The sequence below is a fragment of the Panicum virgatum genome, chromosome 9K (genome assembly GCF_016808335.1).
Source record: "Panicum virgatum strain AP13 chromosome 9K, P.virgatum_v5, whole genome shotgun sequence".
Taxonomy (NCBI): Eukaryota; Viridiplantae; Streptophyta; class Magnoliopsida; order Poales; family Poaceae; genus Panicum; species Panicum virgatum.
The window spans coordinates 48,106,992-48,124,679 of NC_053144.1; the positions used below are offsets into that span (position 1 = coordinate 48,106,992).

The following is a 17,688-nucleotide window of genomic DNA, read 5'->3' on the forward strand; positions in this document are numbered from 1 at the left end:
GCAGGGAGCGGGGCGCGGAATGAGGAGCTCGCGTCCAGCTCGGCGAGATTAGTTTAAACTTTCCGCTGCGCTGGCGCGGGCCGGCGACAGGTGTGCCGTGCGGTGGCCGCGCTCGTCGCCTTGGGCCTGACCACGTTTGGACGCGTCGTGGTCTGGTAGACGATTTTCTTTTCTTTTTATTTATTTATTAGGGAGGTGACGAAAATTTGCTAGTGAGGAGTGAGCCAGTGAGGCGACCAGTGTATGTCAATGGAAGGAACGGGGAAAAACAATCCCTCTGCGCTTGGACGTTCATGTTTGGGATTTTATCTCATGCAAAATTTAAGGAAATGAATCATAATCTCACTTATCTAATCAAGTTATAATGTTTTTAAAACATTTATTGTAATAACGATTAATACTAACTAATTTGTTCCGAAATAAATTAATTAGTTTACCATAAACGTCAATATCTACTGTAATAAAAGAGAGCGAGTAACGGGGCCATAAAGAACAAGTGGATCCATCCGTGTAGCATCACTCAGATTCGATGGAATATCATTCAGTTCTGACTTCTTAGCTCAAATTAAGGAAAGTGAAGAAAGATTTCAGCCCAGAGCTCCTGGTTAATGGGCCATTACAACCAAAAGCCCACGAGTTCTAAATCCATCATTGGGCTGAGACCCATGACCAAAAAAACTTAACATTTTCCAAAAAAAAATCCATGCCCAAAACAAGAAGAGCCATGAACGGGCAAGATCCTCGTCGCCGCTCACGGCTCACATCACAATCACATGATCCGGCAGGCGGCGTTGACGTCGTCGTCGTTGAACATGTCGCCGGCGGGCCCGGCGCCGCGGGCGGGCTCGCGCATGCGCCCGTGCCGGCCGCCGTCGCTGTACCCGTGGCGGCGGTAGTTGTAGCTGCCGCGGCGGTACGAGCCGCCGCCGTCGCGGAAATAGCTCCGCGGGGACGTGAACCACAGCGGCGCGGCGCCGCTCGGCCAGAACTCCGCCTTCCTCCCGCTCCGCCGCACCTCGCGCAGCACCTCCGCCCGGTCCACGTACCCTGTCACCGTCACCTTCTCCATCGGCACGCTCACCTGCACACTGTCCACTCCTGGCCGGCAGACACACATCGATCGTCACACGACCATCAGCATCAGGTGATCCGCAGAGAGAGCGGCTCGGGAGCAGAAGCGAGATGAGAGCCATACCTCGGAGGTTTTGGAGAGCTTGTCTCACCACACGCTCGCAGCCGTCGCAGCACATCCGGACCTTGAGCTCCACCGTCTGGATTTCAGGATCGAGCTTCGCATGAGCTGCAGAAGAAATAACAATGGTCGAGATGATTATTCAGAGTGAGCTAATAACGCGCACCTGCAGGGACACGCGCCTGCCCCGGCCGCCGGCGCCGCGGTGGCAGCACGGCGCGTTGCGGCCGGCCGGGTGGGCGTGGCCGCCGCCGTAGTGGCGCGCGCCGCGGAGGTCGCCGGGAGCGTAGAAGCAGCAGCAGAAGAAGGACAGCACCAGGTCGGAGACCACGTCCGCCATATATGCGTGGCTCTCGCGCTTGGTACGAAATGGTGGAGCCGAACGTGTGGTCTGGTTTTACATATAGGCTCTTGGTCGAAGAATGTTACACTAGGAAATGGTGTCCTTGCCAGGACAGTGGATATATGTGGATCTGCACAGCTCTTCCTTTTCTGCACGTCCATGTCAGTGCTTGGCTTCCAGTGTCGGTGTCACGTGCAAGAATATGGAGCAAAATGTTATATAGTTGTTGAAGAGATTTTTTGAATGTTTTGGCCATCTCTGTAGGCTCAACATGGTTAACAATGAGGGTGGTAATGGACCATGGCCCTAGTGACCTCTTCACCGCCCTTTCAAGGCTTTTAATTTTTTTAGCTCAAAATTGTATAAGATTAGAGTCCAATCCTTTTAGGGTCCGGCTTTTAGATTTTCTAGTTCAAAATTTTGAATCCTTTACCACCCTTAACAAGAGTCACCAAGAAAAAGAAAAGGTTAAGAAGGTTCACGAGATTGGTATTTTCTTAAACAAAGGTTTGTGCTTTCTGCAAATTTAATTGTGGGTGTTAAATAGTATCCTTTCCTTCCAAATTCATCATTACTGATGGAGAAATATACTGCGACGCGCCATACATCCTTTTGAGCTGCTCGCGTGTTTGAACTAACTACTGGTGGCAGGTTTCGTATCTTTACATTTTTCCGATTTCCGTAACATTTGTAGAAACGAAAGAGATTCTAACTTCAGAGTCAGAAGCACAGTTAAGGAAGGTGCATCCTCCCGAAAGGGTGGGAGATTGTGGTGTCCCCTTGGGGTTGCTTGTCCGGATTGCTGGTTCTCCCGGCGATGGCGGACTCTTCTTCCGGTCGCTGGTCTTCCGGCCGGCGATGGCGGATCTGCTCTTCCTCTTCCAGCTAGTCAAGGTGATGGCCGAGGCTGTTCAGTGGAATCGATGTGTCTAGAGGTGCGCCAGGCACTGGATCTTGCGGCTTTACCAAAGCGTTTTGGAGTCCCTTGGCGAGGTGGGAGGTGGATCTTCTTCGACCTTGGCGCTTATCTCTGGCGACGGCGATTGGAGCCGAGGACGACGGCATCGATGCCCTGGAGTTTGGAGGTTGCTAGGTGTAATTTTCTGTTTTTCAGGGTGTTGTATGCAAAACTTGGGGATGTACTGTGCTAATTTAATATATTCCCCCTTTTGGAAAAAAAGGAAGGTGCATCCTCCGTTTCAAAGAGCCACGGTGAACTTCGAGGTACAGTGCTATCCCTGGTCCCCGTCACGAATCTGATCGATCTGAACCGACAATAAAAAGTGGATCTGCGACAGGGGAAAAGAGGTACTTTGGGAGAAATAATTCGAGCACGGTGCTTGACATTTTTTTTTTTGTACATCTAGAGGACGAATAGTAGCAGTATAGTAATTCGGAAGCAGCAGAGAACAGCATAAAGCTAGCAATGAATTCAGACTTACTGACGAAGCAATTTCGCCCATATCCTGGTGCCTGCATCCCATGTACCGTCTTTCTGATATCCCAAACTTTTTCTTTTTTCCGTAAAACTGGCCACGCAGCCTATTTGATCTTTTCTATCACCAAATAGTATCTTAATTTATCACCAGATCTTCACCACACTAAGAAATATAAGGTGTTCTTCTACACCCTTGCATATGCGCCACCTTCAGATCCAATCCGTTAGAACTAGGACAATACACGCGCTACACTGCGTGGGTTCCACTGCATCGAAATAAAGATAGAATAAAAGGAAAAAAATAAAAAAGAAAATAAAAAAGAAAAAACTGCCCTCAGCTCAATCCCCATCGAAATCATCTTCTTCTCCACTGCACAGCTCGCCCCATGCTGCTGCTCCATCAAGCACAGAGGAGTTCGCGGTCCAAACTCACCGCCCAGCACCTCCGCCTCCAGGCTGGCGCCCCCTGCTTCGCCTCGCCGCCGCCGCAAGAACCCACCAACTCCAGGGACAAAAAATGAAGAAAAAAATCCAGCACAGGTCCACCGGACGCCACCTTTGACACCTGGATCTGCCACCTGCACACCTCCTCCTCCAAGCCAGCGGCCATATCAGCCACCGGTCGGATCCCCTGCCTGGTGGATCCCAGCGGCGATCGGGATGGAGCGGGAGGGGGAAGGGGCCGGGGAACTCGGCGGATGACGGCGCCGAAGGGCGGAGCCGGTCGGGTCCCCCACCGGCGGCGGGGCGGAGCTAACGGCGGGGGTCGAGAGGTGGGGAGCCCGGGAGGGGGCGGTGGCCAAGGACAACAACCGGTGGCGGGGGAGGAGGGCGAGGGGCAGAGGACGGCGGGAGCGGCGAGACGGAGCGAACGGCGGGGTCGAGAGTTGGGAGCCCGGGAGGGGGTGGCGACCGAGGGCAGCGATCGATGGCGGGGGAGGAGGGCGAGGGGCAGAGGACGGCGGCCACCGGCGGGAGCAAAGGACAGCGGGGCGGCGCCGAGGCACGCTAGGATTAGGGTTAGGGGAGGGGCGATGGACGACGGGGGAGGGTGCGCGGGGGCGGGGGGCAGGGGATGGGAAAGCTAGCAGGGTGACGCGGCGGGGGGTGTTTGCAAAAAAATGTGGACGGCGGATTTGAATAAAAAAACTGAAGGGTCTATTTGCAAAAGACCAAAGAACGGCGTGGATCGACCTCCCGCGACTGATCGGACGGTCCACGTCGAGCTATTCTCTCCGGGACACATGTCACCTCAGGAAGGCTCGTGGAGCATTCGGCTGCTCACACGCCGCCCTCCCCACGCCGGATAGAAGTAAGAGTAAGTATTGGGAATAAGATGTTCAGTGCGACTACAAGGCCTTATGTTAAAAAAAAACATATACGGCCCAAAGGATGCGCCCGTTGTGCTGGGCTCCACTCCACCAACTACGGCCCATTTCAGGCCCATCTACTCGATCCTCCCCTGCTCGCCGGACCCGGACCACACCAGTCTCCACCTCCACCACCCGGAGACGCACGCCTCGCCACCATCGTACGCCACAGTCCATCGCCTCCCTGCCCAAACCCCGTGCCACTTTCCCCATCCGCACCCGCCACCGCCACCGCCCGCCCAGGCGCGATGCTGCCCTACTCCGGCGAACACCGGCGCTCCCCGCCGCCGCCTCCTCCGCCTCAGCGCGCGGCCTTCTCCTCCTCCCTCTCCCCCTCCGCCGCGCCCTTCCCGCCCGCCGATCCGCTGGGCCCCGGCCGCGATCTGCCCACCGCCCCGTCCGTCTACGCCGCGGGCGAGGACTGGGCCGCCGCGTCGTGGATGGAGCCCCCCGCTAGCTACATGGCCCCCGCCGCCACACCGCCGGGCTACCAAGGTAACAGAACGACCCCTGCCCCCCGTGCCGGTGTCAAGGGCCCACGCTTGTTCACGTGTGATCGGTACTTCGGTAGGTGCTAGACGCGATGCGATGGTTTGGGAGTCGCATCGGGGTATTGCCTTTTGTTTCATGTGTTGCGTGTAATCCATGTGATGGTAGGGTGAGACGTTGCGGTGGCTTGACCCTAACGTTGTACCGGTATATCTGTGCGGTGCGTAATCGATATCAAACAACAATTAGTGTCCTGTACATGCTTTTCAATACAGTTTGGAATGGATAACTGAAGCTCTCTTCAATTCAGTTTCGAGTGGATAACTGAAGCTTCCAGCTATATTAGTGCATCTTCAATTTTACAGTTTGGAATGGATAGCTGAGCCTTCCTGGCTATATAAGCATCTTTTCAATTCTACATTTTGGGATGGATAACTGAAGCTTCCAGGCTATATTAGTGCCTTTCCAATTCTACATTTTGGGATGGATACCTGCAGCATCCCAGTTCGATTAGTGCCTTTCCTATTTTACAGCTTGGCATAGGTGTCTGAACTACTGAAGCTTCCCATCTAGATTAGTGCCTTTTCAATTTTACAGTTTGGGATGGATAACTTAAGCTTCGCAGCTAGATTAGCCTTTTGGTTTTCAGTTGAGTGTGGTTGGGTGCTAGGGGAGGATGATGCTGGGCTTTGTCAATAACATTTCAACTGGATATTTATCATCTGTATATGACAATTTCCATACACTCACTACTTAAAGTAGGGGCAAAGTCGGCAGTTCCAACATAAAAATTGTGCTGCGCGTTTTTAAATGGTAAGAAAATAACACCTCTTTAGATACGTAGGATTGCTTTATATTTATGCAGCAGTATAAACATGTGCATTATACAAGTTGCAGGGAGTATATCATTTAATTGGTATGCATAATTATGTGACTTGATCTAAACTTGTGGCCATACACCCTTTCTGATTGTTTCATGATTTCTGGCAATGCTGAACATATTATAGGTGAGGCTTCACATAGCAGTCCCTATGGCATATACTCAAGGAACCACTTCAGCAACTTTGTGGGCGCACATTCCCTGAGATCAAAGAGCTCAAACTTGATAAGTGAGAAGCAGCCAGGAACCTGCCCAGAAAGTTCAGAGGCCCTCAGTAATGATTTTGGATCATCAGTATTTCATCAGCAACAGAATGCCTTTGTGAGTAAATTGCTTGATCATTCAGGTGCCGAGGACACAGGTTATCCCCCGCATCAGGATTTAATGCATTATCATTTTGGTTCTACGTATGACAAATACATGACACAGCTTTCGTCATGTTCAGCAGATGCACAACCTCACATCTTTTCTACACAATATGTTGATTCATCTGAAATGGCCAAAACAGCAGTTCCATTGATGAATGACACTATTGGGGGGAATTCCTTCTCCCTTTCTTCATATATGAATCCTTGTAGAATCAATCTTGATTATTTTGATTGTGTGTGGAATGAACAAAAGGGTCTTGGATATCAAACTGCTGATAAACAGCATGGGAAATGGAGCAACTCTGACGATGTGGCAACTGTGGGTAACTATCCCCTCAGTTCTCTTGGAGAGAACCATGCTGGTTCTGAGCATTTAGGGAATGGGAGGCCTACACAAGAATCTGCTGAAATGAAACATGATTTGGCAAGTTTCAATTCCAAGCTTTCTTCACCTGAGGTTGGATTTGTTCAGCCTCGTGACCTTTCATCTGAGTTGCTTGAGGTTAATATTAATAACACCAGTGTTGATTCACCTTGTTGGAAGGGAACACCAGCTTCATACCAGCCTTCATTTGGTATCATGGAAAAGAATGATGCTCCTCCTACTGTGATAGGAACAGTAGGCTACATCACTTCACATCAAAGCCAGAAGGTTCCTGAGTTGAGTTCTGAGTATCCAGGGCGTTTCCCCGAACACCAGGAAGCATCAGGTTTTGAGAATGACCCTTTTAAGGCGTTCAAGTTGCCTGCAAGATGTAAAAACGCCGAAGATCATAAAGAAGTACCATCAGTTGATGTCAAGGTTCATAATGACATGGCTACTCATGCTAGCTATCTGCCTTACAAAGAACATGCCAGAACACAGAAATGCTATGATTCTAGAGAAGATTCTAAGATATCTTTGAGTCAACCGGAAAGTGCTTGTCCTGCTAGCAAACCCAAACTTCTGGTTGAACATGATGGCAGCCTTCCAGCAAGGATTAATGAAGTTACGGGTAAAAGTGTGTTAAATCCTACCGCTATTAATCCTAGAGTTGATAATGATTGTTTAACAACTGGAAGCCCACATGAACATAGTTCTGTAGCAGTGGAGAGAGAAGAAAGCACACAGAAAAGAGGTGAAGACCCTTCTCAGTGTTATCCAGGTGTTGAGGGGAATATGCTGAATATGTCCTGCGACTCAAGCTCTAGCACTCGGGCAATATTTCTGAAACTAATGCACAATATGTCGGTGGTGCTTCTATCGACATGCAAGGGTGGTTCTTCTTTGCTGGATGATGAAGAGGAGCTTCTGCAGTCAGTGATTCAAAATCTTGCAGCTGCCAGTTCCAAAAGAAGCAAGGTATGATCTTGAAAGGCTTTTATATGGTGTCTCTTATACATTGTGTAATAGTATTCCAAGATGTAATGTGGCACAAACTTATAATATGAATCAAGAAATGGCGTATTATGGTGTTTTCCAGTCCCCAGACATTAAATATAGATAAATATCCCTGTTTGTTTCGAGCCTTGACTCATTTCTATTTCTGTCTTCTCCTAGGTTGAACAAAAAAATGATGATGGCTTGTGCAACTCGAGTAAAATGGAACTCAAAAATATTAATCGTGCAAGTGCAAGGAACAACTTTTGGATGGAAATGCATGCACACTCAGCACAGGAGAATTCCGATTCAGAATTTAAGACCACTGTTTCACAGGTAACTTTAGCCACTATTTGAAATATCATGCTGCTGCTTAATTTGAATTAGTACCACCATTTCTTCTCTAGTACGTACTTTACATTAAACTTTTCCTTTCAGGTTCTTACTAATCACCTGGACAATAAGTTGCCTGACGACACTGATGTTTCTCAGGCTTCAGTCTACAGAAACTTGTGGATTGAAGCAGAAGCTTCAGCATGTAAACTCAAATATGAGCTTCAACATGCTCGTATGAAGCTCGCGACAGAGAAAGGTCATAACAGCACACTAAAAGGTACCAAAATGTGATTATTAATGATATTCAAATGGTTATAGGATATTCTGTGTGTGCCCTCTCTCTCATAATGGATTTAAATCTTTTGTCAATGCAGTTCCTGACTCATTGGGAGGCAGTAAAGACTCCAACTCATGCATATCTAACGGTAAACCACAAAACCATGGGAAAGAAAGCTTTAAATGCACTGTGGCCTTGGAGGGCCAGGGAGAAGATACCTTGCAGGGCCAGGGAGAAGATTCTGGTGACAGGCATTCTCCTGTAGTAGAAAGGAGCATTTTCAATGGTGTTGACGCTGATGTGTTTGCCTGGTTTAAAGTTTTGCAGTCTCGTTTAGATAATGTTAGCTCCTTTGGTGAGATTGACTGTGAGGAGCAGCAAGAAGCCAGCAAGAAATCAAATGCAGTTGAAGATGCTGTTTTGGCTAGGCTGAAAGTTTTGAAGTCCCATCCCGACAGTATAACCCTTTCGAGTCAGGAAAGCATCAAGCACCAGCCAGATGCAAGTACAAACAGAGCAGATAATGTTGATGATGCTGTTATGGCTAGGCTGAGAATTTTGGAGTCCTGTCCTAATAATGTAACCTTTTTGGATCAGGAGAGCAGTAAGCAACCATTCAATGAAAGCACAACCGTAGAAGGTGGGGTTGATGATGCTGTTATGGCTAGGCTGAGAATTTTGAAGTCCCGACCTGATAATATAACCTCCATGGGTGACAGCAGCAAAGAGCAGGAAGAAGCATGTATTGACCGATTGAATGAGGTTGACCTTAGTGTCATGACCAATGGAGGGATTACCAACACTAAAGCATCCACGGAGCAGTGCTGGAAGTTTATTCTGCCTGACGATTTGGCGCATTGCTTGGAAGGAAAAGATTCAATTGGTGACATAGACACCTCTGGTGATGGAACCTGTGCCAGGGAGCGGGAGAACAACGAGACAGGTGGTTCCGCAGATGCATCTACCCCCAAGGGGTGCAAAGCTACATCTGATGAAGGGAACATTGAAGGCGCAGTACATGTTGAAGACCATGCGTTGCTTGAAACCGCAGGCAACTCTCATGTTTGCGCAGATGAGTATCATGAGACGCACCTAATCTCCTCTCCAGGTCACCAGTATGGCCGTACACCCTCAGAATGGGAGCATGTGCTGAAGGAGAACTTCTTCCATCCAGGCAAATAGGCAGCAGAAACAAGCCATAAACTGAAACGCTATTGTTTTAGCCCATGCTGTCTTGAGGCGCTGTGGTGCTGCTTGTAAATATGGTATTATATATCCTCCCTTTCCCACCTTTTCTGTATGCCCAATAATCTGCATAATTGGTGATCATGTAGAACAACTGTCTGCCCTATCTTTGTGGATGTATCCAGAAGTTAACCAAAAGTGATACTTCATACTTATATGTACTGGAGTTGTCATGAACCTATTGTATATATTTACTTCCAACAAATGTGGATGTTGCGATTGGTTTCTTGTATCAATATTGGTGTTCTTGTCGCTTCTGTTGATCCGCACTTCTGCAGCTACTTGACATGATTCAGATTCTTTTTTTTTTTGTAGTTTTTACTGTGCCGTCTACCTCTGGTATGTGAATCGCTCCTGAGCATTCTCGCTCTGGAGCGGAGCAGAGTCAGTACGCTGGTACTAATATACATAAGCTTTGCAGGCAGAGATACTCAAGTCTGATTCATCGTAATATTTTGTTTTAAATATGTAGGAGAGCTGCACATCATTGTATTAATTAAGAAGAGAGAAAGTTAGAAAAAATTTCTAAGTCATTCGTTGTATTAAGAAGAGAAAAAGTTTGTAAGTTACACGAAAGCGGAGCCGATTCACCGCAAACATGAATGCGGCTCGCAACTTATGTAAGCAGCCAGGCGGCACGGTCAGGGTCCCGACTCCGACCTGGGGGAAAGATCCTGTATTCCTGTTGCGGTCCGCCACAGAGGTCAGGATCTACCGTTGCATTCAAGAGCCTGGGATACAACGACGACGGTGCAGAATAATGTCGCGTCGTCACCGTCGCACCTACACCACTGCACTCTATTCGCCTAGCTGTGGCTGGCGGCTGTTGTTGATTTGTTATGAGAAAAAAACACTGTTAGTTGGCTGGTGACTATGGCTGATGCTGGTTTAGTCTAAGAGAAAAACACTCAGTCTGCAAGGGGTCTGGTTCGACCCTTCTGCGGACTCGCTCCGACCCTCAAATCAAGTGGTGGATCGGAGCGGATCGACTCTGAATGAAAGAGGTGCAATTAGATTCGTGACCCATCGACCCTGGGTTCGATCCGAACCTCTGGTTGTTCTGTCGACATCGAACCAACTAGAGCAATATAGCCGCTGCGCAGCAAATCATCTCGCTTGCTTGAATTCTCGTTGGCCTTCCCAACAATCGGAGCTATACGTATCTCTAGCAGCAGGCATCATATGGGCGGTGGGCATCATCATGACGTCAAAAGCTTATTTGACGTGGCTAGGCAGCAGCTAACCAACGACGAGCAGCGGTGCAGCTCTGCAAGTGGGTCGCCCCCCGGCTACCCACAGGTTTGACGGGGGCAGCTGTACTTACGGGGCGGTTCGACCCCCGAACCTCCTTGGACATCGGAGGAGCGGAGGGTCACGTTCAGGTGCGCTCCGAGCCGCACCGTTTGCAGGCTGAAAAAACACTGTTGACTAGTTGCAGCGAACAGAATGCCGATCTCGTTCACGTGCCCACGTACCCATCAGATAGCTTCCGGCACTTCCGGGACGGAACCTTGGTGCCGGCCTGCCGGGACGCCGATTTTTTTTTTTTCCGGTCGAGAACTTGGCGATGGATGGGATGACGGCGGCACAATGCAAGCACAACCGACGGGCGACGGCGTAGATCACTCGCCGCAGGCAGGCAGGCAGTCCAGACGGGAAGGACCGGAGGAGCGCGGGCAGGGGCTACGTTGACCCTAGAGGGGACTGGGGACCTGACCGATGGGCACGCTCAGAAACACGGACGCCTCTCGCTCCAGCTGGCACTGGCAGGCGGCGGCAGAGCACGCCGTCGTCGCGTATGCCATGGCAGTATGGCACCGGCCGCAGGCCCACGCAGTGGCGGACCTAGGATTTGAATTTAGAGTATGCCTAGTTAAAACTTCAAGATACAAAATGGTATAATTTAGTATACAATTAGGTAACATAACTATAAGAGTTTTCAAATAATTATGGATAGTAAAGGAAATCAACTAGTAAAGAAAAGATTGCTCAAATTTTGGGTAGTCCTAGGCCTATATGGCCTACCCACTGGGTCCGCCACTGGGCCCACGTACCCCCGTACGTACAGGCGTACAGAGCAGCACCTACAGGAGGCGTACGTACACGGAAAGGTCCGGAAGGCTCCGCGCGCTCCTCAACCAGTCAGCCGTACAGCCGTACAGGTACACCTACAGGATGTTTCGTCCTCGCGGCCCGGGTGAGCGGCAGCCGCGGCCGGCATCCGATCCCCACCGCAGCAGGAGAGGGCCGGGAGCTGGCTGCGGCGGTCTGCGGGCCGGCAGGAGGCGCAGCCGCGCGCGAGAGAGTCCGGCGGCATTGTGCCCCCGCGCTGCTGGACTGCTGGTACGTCGAAGACGATGATGACGGGCTGCCTGCGCCCGCTGGCGTCGTCTGCTGCTGGGCCGGCCGCGGCCGGGCACGCCGCAGGCACAAGAGGCAGGGACGACAGAGGCCGAGATCCGGGGCCCACCGCCCAGGCGCCCACGCGAGGGGTACGTGTGGGCCGCCGGCCGGCCGGGCGCCACGCGATAGGCGCGCGCGCGCTACGTGTCCTGGCAGCCGCGCGTGCCGCCGCGGCGTGTGGGGGAGGGCACTGCACACCGCGCGCGCGGACACGGCGGCCCGAGCTAGCTGCTGGTGTGTCTCCGCCGGTGCCGGCGGAGGTGCAAGGTGTATCGTGCCAACCGGCCGGCCGGCTGCGGGAGGAGGCGCGCGTGAGCAGCAGGGCGGAGTGGGCGACGGTGCAGGCGCTGCGACGTTCTTGCATTGGGATTTTATTTCTTTCCGTTGATCGAGCCAGCTGCGTGCGTGTCTGCGGCTGACCATCCATGATCCCTCCAGCGGGTACAAAGCTGCTGCAACCGCCAGGCGCTACAGCTGACCACACAAGGAGAGATCAAGGCCGCATCGACTGACTGATTCTCGATCGGTACTTCGATCGAAAAGGCTAACCACCGCTACCGAGGTGTACTGTATCGAGAATTGTTGAATTCAACTTTGGGATCGGGGACGGGAAAAAGCCTGTCTCAAAATACTACAGTATGTAGGCACTTCTTGCCCGGGAAATCTATATGTCGCGCGCGGATGGCCGTCGTCTCGTCGCACAAGGCCGGCGCGGCACTGTTTATCTTCCCCGGCGAGCCAGGGGAGGAGGGGCAGCAGCCGGTGAGCTAGGAGAGGGGGGAGAGGCAGGGGTGGCCGGCAAGGGGTGGTTGGGGGCGGGAGGAGTGGCCGCCGGCCCGTCAGCCGGGGTGGTGGAGGATGGCGCTGGCCTTAGGATCCGAGGTTGCTGGGGTGGGGCGGCTCCATGGCGACCGGACCTAGAAGAGAAGGTGGAGGGGGGGAGGAAGGCAGGGAGGAATCGACTGGCAGTGGGCGGTGGTGTGTGGGCGGGCGGCGAGGCAGCGCGGCGGAGCGCCGCCGGCCGGGGTGGTGGGCGGTGGGGGCCGAGCTAGGTCCCGGGCGGGGGCGTGGCGACAGAGAGGTTAGGGGAGGGCGGGCGCCGGCAGTGGTTGGTGGGCGGACGACGCGGCGACAAGAGCCATCGGCCAGGGTGGCGGACAAAGGGGCGGGGGTGGAGGATGCGGGGTGGGGTGGAGAAGATGAACAATGGGCTTATGCAATAGGATTTGGGGAAATTACTTAAAGTGATAAATAGACCCCCCTCCCCCCTGCCACGGCCGAGTAAGCTTCAATTCAGTTCAAGATTGGGTACTCCGGAAGTCAGGTTTTGAGAGTGGAAGTCATATGTACATACATATTTTGGGGTCCCGAACTCATTCAACCACATTGCTTAGAGCACAAATATATAGAAAACTATGTGATACCCCACGCGTTGCTGCAGAAATTTTTTAAACAAAATTTTAAGTTGAAATTTAAAAATAAAAATACTAAAATGATTGTATGGCAATATACTTTTGCTAATGACATTATATATGAAAACATGTTCATTTTTGTTGAGAACGGCTCTTAAATGATTGATCCTCCGTGTAAAATTTTGTAGCCTGGTACTCGCAAATACTAATAAGTTGCATGCATGGATGCTATTAGTCACAGAAAATCAATGTAAGAAATAAATAGATCTTAGTGGATGGTGACGTGGCGTCTGATGTAGTGAATTCTTATATGACGTGGATAGCTTGCATATTGAAAGAAATAGAGTTAATGACTTTTAATGAGGTGCATTTGTATAGGTTATATAGATGGCTAGCTAGAGCAAAGGATGCCCCGGGCGTGCGCGCCCACACACACATATTATTAATTGTGTAAAAGTTACATTCGACAACGTGGTTTAATTTTAGATGATAGTGCGTGTTGATTTGTCGCCTACACAGATGATTTATTACTTATTAGTGCAAATTCACAGTATATATACTTTATAAAAAATTAATAGTCTGGATGTTAATTCTTTCTGATACCAATGTATGCTTGCATTGACAGACGAAGGGAGTACTATCGATCGATGCCTCTGTGGAGGACGCATGCACATACAGCACCATAATACATGTGCAATCGCACTGGTAGTACTACGCCTTCTCCCATATTGCTTTCTTCACTCTCTCATGCTGTAGTGCTGTACTGATCTGTCGCCTTCACCAAGGGGTCCCCTACTCACCTTTGATCAACGACCATTACTCAATGCGTGCCCTAGCTAACCTAGCTGTGCGTGGCTGGCTGGCATGGCTACCTAAGCAGCTAGATCTTCCCCCACCACGTACGTACGCCGCGCGCTCTCCATCCGATCCATGGCGAGCCCTACCTCCAACGGCACGCATCACGGGGACCTCTTGACGATCCTCCTGCTTCCTTCCTCACTCTCTTTCTCTCTCTCCATCATGGAGAGATGGAGAGATGACAGTGTGTCAATGTACTTATGCTAACAGAGACATGCACACAGAAGAAGCTACTCGTAGCTAAGATAGCATATAGCTCTCTAGCTAGCTAGCTGCTAGATTGGTACAAAAAGCTTGCATCGCATTGTAAACCTAGCATATGCTTGAATGCTCCCTCATTCACTCGATTAGTACTGCTTTAATTAGTATTACCATCTTCAATTCGGCATTCCAGATCGTTACTACAATTACGCATGCATGTACGGCTGTTTATTCTTGACAGACCTGGGATGCTATGAATGAGCCGCACATCAGTACGGCACATATATGTAGTACACAATTGATTTGGAAGCTAGCGTATGTTTAGGATATGCATATATCAGGAAAAAGGATTGTAGCACAGTCAGGGACAAGATCATGTGCATGGTTCATGATAAATGTGTGCATGTGAATCAATTAGTTAATGGACCTTCTCATACGATGCAAGCATTTGTTTTATGTTTTTTCTTAAGTAGCTAGGATGATTTTTTTTTGTTTGCATATTATACAGGAGACTACAGATACACACTAATAATAAGATGGTTGATGTGGGAGACGCGAGAAGCGAAAGCAAATTAAGGAATTCTTGTTCGGAGTATCTGACAGCAGAAGTCCAAAAGGTGCTTGCGTGCTGTGTGGCGAGATTAAAAAAAATGCAGCAACGACCTTCCATTACAATAAACTAGCAAGTGGCCCGCGCTAATAGCGCGGGTAGCTAGTTTTTTATTTAGTTTTTTAATTATCTACATTAAAAAAACTCAACTTGCAAGGGGTATGTTGTCTCTGAGCATTAATGTAAGAATCTGAGCATTAATATAAAAATAAAAAGACTTCACGTAGGTCGAGAAACCTTCGAACCTCTGCCCCACCTTTATCTAGGGGTGGGGTAACCCATACCGTTACTTGTGTGAGAGCGGGCCGGGATATATTCCATGGGCTTTGGCTTGTAGACAGGCGAGGGTATTTTTTCACCTCAACCTAAAATTCGCTTTCACTGAGAGTCGAACCCATGACCTAAGGAGTACTAGTGAGGCCAGGCCACCAAACCAATCTGGCTAGGCACCCGTTCGCAAATTTTTTTACCTCTCATCTGCTCTTGCTGAATACTACCTGCAGCTTTCTATGCATAGGAGTTCATACCAACCATCAATTTTTTATGTTGGTTTGTTCTATATTATAGTTACATATTTTATTACTTTAACCTGCAAAATCTAAATTTGAGGATTGAATTTTAATATTGGGTCACCTTGAATATGGATGCATATTGTATATGTTTGTATTTATACAAAGTTTTTTATAAGTAGTTATGAAATATATTTGTATGTATGTGTTAGTGATGTTTTCTAACAGTCTGTAACTTAGATGTTGAAGTTCGATTTGTATCTTGCAATATTTTGATTATTATTTAGCGAAAATATATCTAGTGTAGTTGTTAGAGCACCTAAGTAGCATCTAGCAGATCTAGATCTGACTCATCATAGGAGCGAAATAAAAATGATCATGGATGAGAAAAAAAAGTTATGCTAAAAAATAAGTTGGGGCCTCATGCTGACTTTAGTAAATAAATGTTATGCAAAATTTATATATGTGTGTGCTATATGAATACATATATGTTTTAAATCTTTTATTCAATCGAATCTATTATTATTTTTCCCAGTTTGGTCATTGTATAATTTTTTATTTGTTTTTAGCCCATATGACTGCATAAATTGGCCTACTTTGGAGTTTTGCCATCCCGGTGATGGATAGTTCCATATATAACTTTGTTGTTGTTTCTAACTCTTCTTTTTTATCTTCCATTTTCTATAGCTATTTCTACTGATTTCTTTGTATTCCATTTTGTTCCTCCGTATAGTTGAAATCAATTAGTGTGTTTCACGTCCGATGCATCTAATGGAGAAGTTCCCTGTTTAGTTCGATTTAGTTGCTGAGTTTAGATTGTGCCTCATGCCTTTTGTTTTTCTAAGCGAAGAGGACCAGCGACAACATTTGTTTGAATCATTTGTTCTGTATCGTAGGCAATCGACTTTGGGATAGATAAGCAGGGTTCTAGGCCTCTTGCTATGGCTAAAATAACTCTGGTTGTGGCTTTTCTGATGGAGCAGAGAGCGGCTTCTCTTATGGATATAGAGCCATTTTGAAAATTGTTCGGTAGAACAGGTTCTCCTATTTTTTCATGAATATATGAAAGATGTCAAATGTCCAACGTGTCCTGGCTATAATTTTATATTATCCCATAGTGACTAATGATATTCATTAAAGACTAAACCAATAATTCCACTATGTCCTTTTCTTTTCCCCTCATTTTCTCGTTTTTCCTACCTTCCTTTTCTACTCTCCTTTTTCTATTTTCCTTATCCGTTCAACTTTGCTGCTTCTTTATCCTTTTCTATTTCCTTTCTCTATACTTCTTTAGAGGTATAGATCACATTTGTGTTCCGTGCCTAGCATTTTTTCATGTACTTATAAAATATTAGATGTGGATAATAATGTTATGAATTATTTATACTATTTGATTCCTCACACGATTAAGTCCGTGATTTTTCCCCATGCATCTATTTAGATTGGGCTAATAAATAGTCACATTTATTTGTATCTTCGTTGACCACCATCAGATTAGTTTGTATAACTGAAGTTGTTCAGGAATGCAACATTTATGATGATAATCTTTGTTTGGAGAAAGCATTGGTTCTTCAGCAGATGTTTCTCTAACATTGATTGGCTTGCGTATTTATTGGCCTGCACTGACAATCATAAAGTGCTGACGGTCTTGCAATACATTGCATATCTAAAATATGTGCATCGTCACTATCTTTTTCATACCTATCTTGATGTTTGATTGCTCACTTGCTCCAGAAGAAATGGACTGATTGAGTTTGGCAATGGTTTTGAGTAGAATCCAGTTTGCTTCATGCAGTTGCATGTACTGCAGGACGTTCTTGAGACTCAAAAAGTTGTGATTTGGAATCTCGGGAAAATACTATGGTCGCGCTGTAGTGCAGGGCGTTCTGAAGATTTTTGAAAGCAATTATCTCTTTCTATAATATAGATACAATACAACTATGATCGCGCTGTCACGCTTATGCTACTGTCGTATTTTTTTAAAATATTTGAGGAGGGTTAATGTGAGACATAGATGGAGACGTGATTTTTATGTCATGCGGACTCTGTATTTAACTTTAATTGGATACAGACACTTTTGAGTAGTTTAGAATATTATATTTATTAAATTAGACATGGACTCTTCTGGCCAATTTAGACCAATAGATCTTCATTAAATCCAATAGTGTAAATCCTATACATTAATACTATTTAGATCTTCATTAAATTAAACTTTATTTGACGTAGAATTCAAATTTGGTTTTTATTATTGCATTTGACATATACTATTTGTTCAGCTATTTTCCTTTTTAATATGCTTCTTAATCACTCTACACATCAACCATAATTTTTTTGTTTCTAGTTCTTGCATTTATCTATTTATTAGTCATATTCAATGCCAATTTTTATCATTTTAAT

At 47.7% G+C, this 17,688-nt stretch overlaps 2 protein-coding genes across 3 annotated transcripts; one reads left to right on the forward strand and one right to left on the reverse strand.

Moving 5' to 3' along the window:
• Positions 1 to 486: 486 nt before the first annotated feature.
• On the reverse strand, positions 487 to 1,601 carry LOC120648743 (heavy metal-associated isoprenylated plant protein 30-like). The gene is made up of 3 exons (XM_039925417.1): positions 1,359 to 1,601; positions 1,196 to 1,271; positions 487 to 1,098 (listed from the first exon to the last, which is right to left on the reverse strand). Exons 1-3 carry the CDS (start codon positions 1,530 to 1,532, stop codon positions 770 to 772), a joined length of 579 nt encoding a protein of 192 aa, XP_039781351.1. The 5' UTR covers positions 1,533 to 1,601; the 3' UTR covers positions 487 to 769.
• Positions 1,602 to 4,447: 2,846 nt separating this feature from the next.
• LOC120651842 lies at positions 4,448 to 9,534 on the forward strand. Of its 2 annotated transcripts, XM_039929479.1 has the most exons (6): positions 4,505 to 4,838; positions 5,840 to 6,073; positions 6,161 to 7,422; positions 7,621 to 7,776; positions 7,879 to 8,053; positions 8,151 to 9,534. In XM_039929479.1, exons 1-6 carry the CDS (start codon positions 4,592 to 4,594, stop codon positions 9,233 to 9,235), a joined length of 3,159 nt encoding a protein of 1,052 aa, XP_039785413.1. In that variant the 5' UTR covers positions 4,505 to 4,591; the 3' UTR covers positions 9,236 to 9,534. The 2 variants fall into 2 exon arrangements, with proteins under 2 accessions (XP_039785412.1, XP_039785413.1); XM_039929478.1 differs by having other exon boundaries at positions 4,448 to 4,838; positions 5,840 to 7,422.
• Positions 9,535 to 17,688: the final 8,154 nt, after the last annotated feature.

Excerpts from the sequence above, each read along its gene's own strand:
- LOC120651842 (XM_039929478.1), top strand. The coding sequence starts at position 4,592 with ATGCTGCCCTACTCCGGCGAACACCGGCGCTCCCCGCCGCCGCCTCCT. Across the intron at positions 7,423-7,620 it reads CCAGTTCCAAAAGAAGCAAG|GTTGAACAAAAAAATGATGA; the intron begins GTATGATCTTGA and ends GTCTTCTCCTAG. Across the intron at positions 7,777-7,878 it reads TTAAGACCACTGTTTCACAG|GTTCTTACTAATCACCTGGA; the intron begins GTAACTTTAGCC and ends TTTTCCTTTCAG.
- LOC120648743 (XM_039925417.1), bottom strand. The coding sequence starts at position 1,532 with ATGGCGGACGTGGTCTCCGACCTGGTGCTGTCCTTCTTCTGCTGCTGC. Across the intron at positions 1,272-1,358 it reads GCAGGCGCGTGTCCCTGCAG|ACGGTGGAGCTCAAGGTCCG; the intron begins GTGCGCGTTATT and ends CCTGAAATCCAG. Across the intron at positions 1,099-1,195 it reads AGCTCTCCAAAACCTCCGAG|GAGTGGACAGTGTGCAGGTG; the intron begins GTATGGCTCTCA and ends TCTGCCGGCCAG.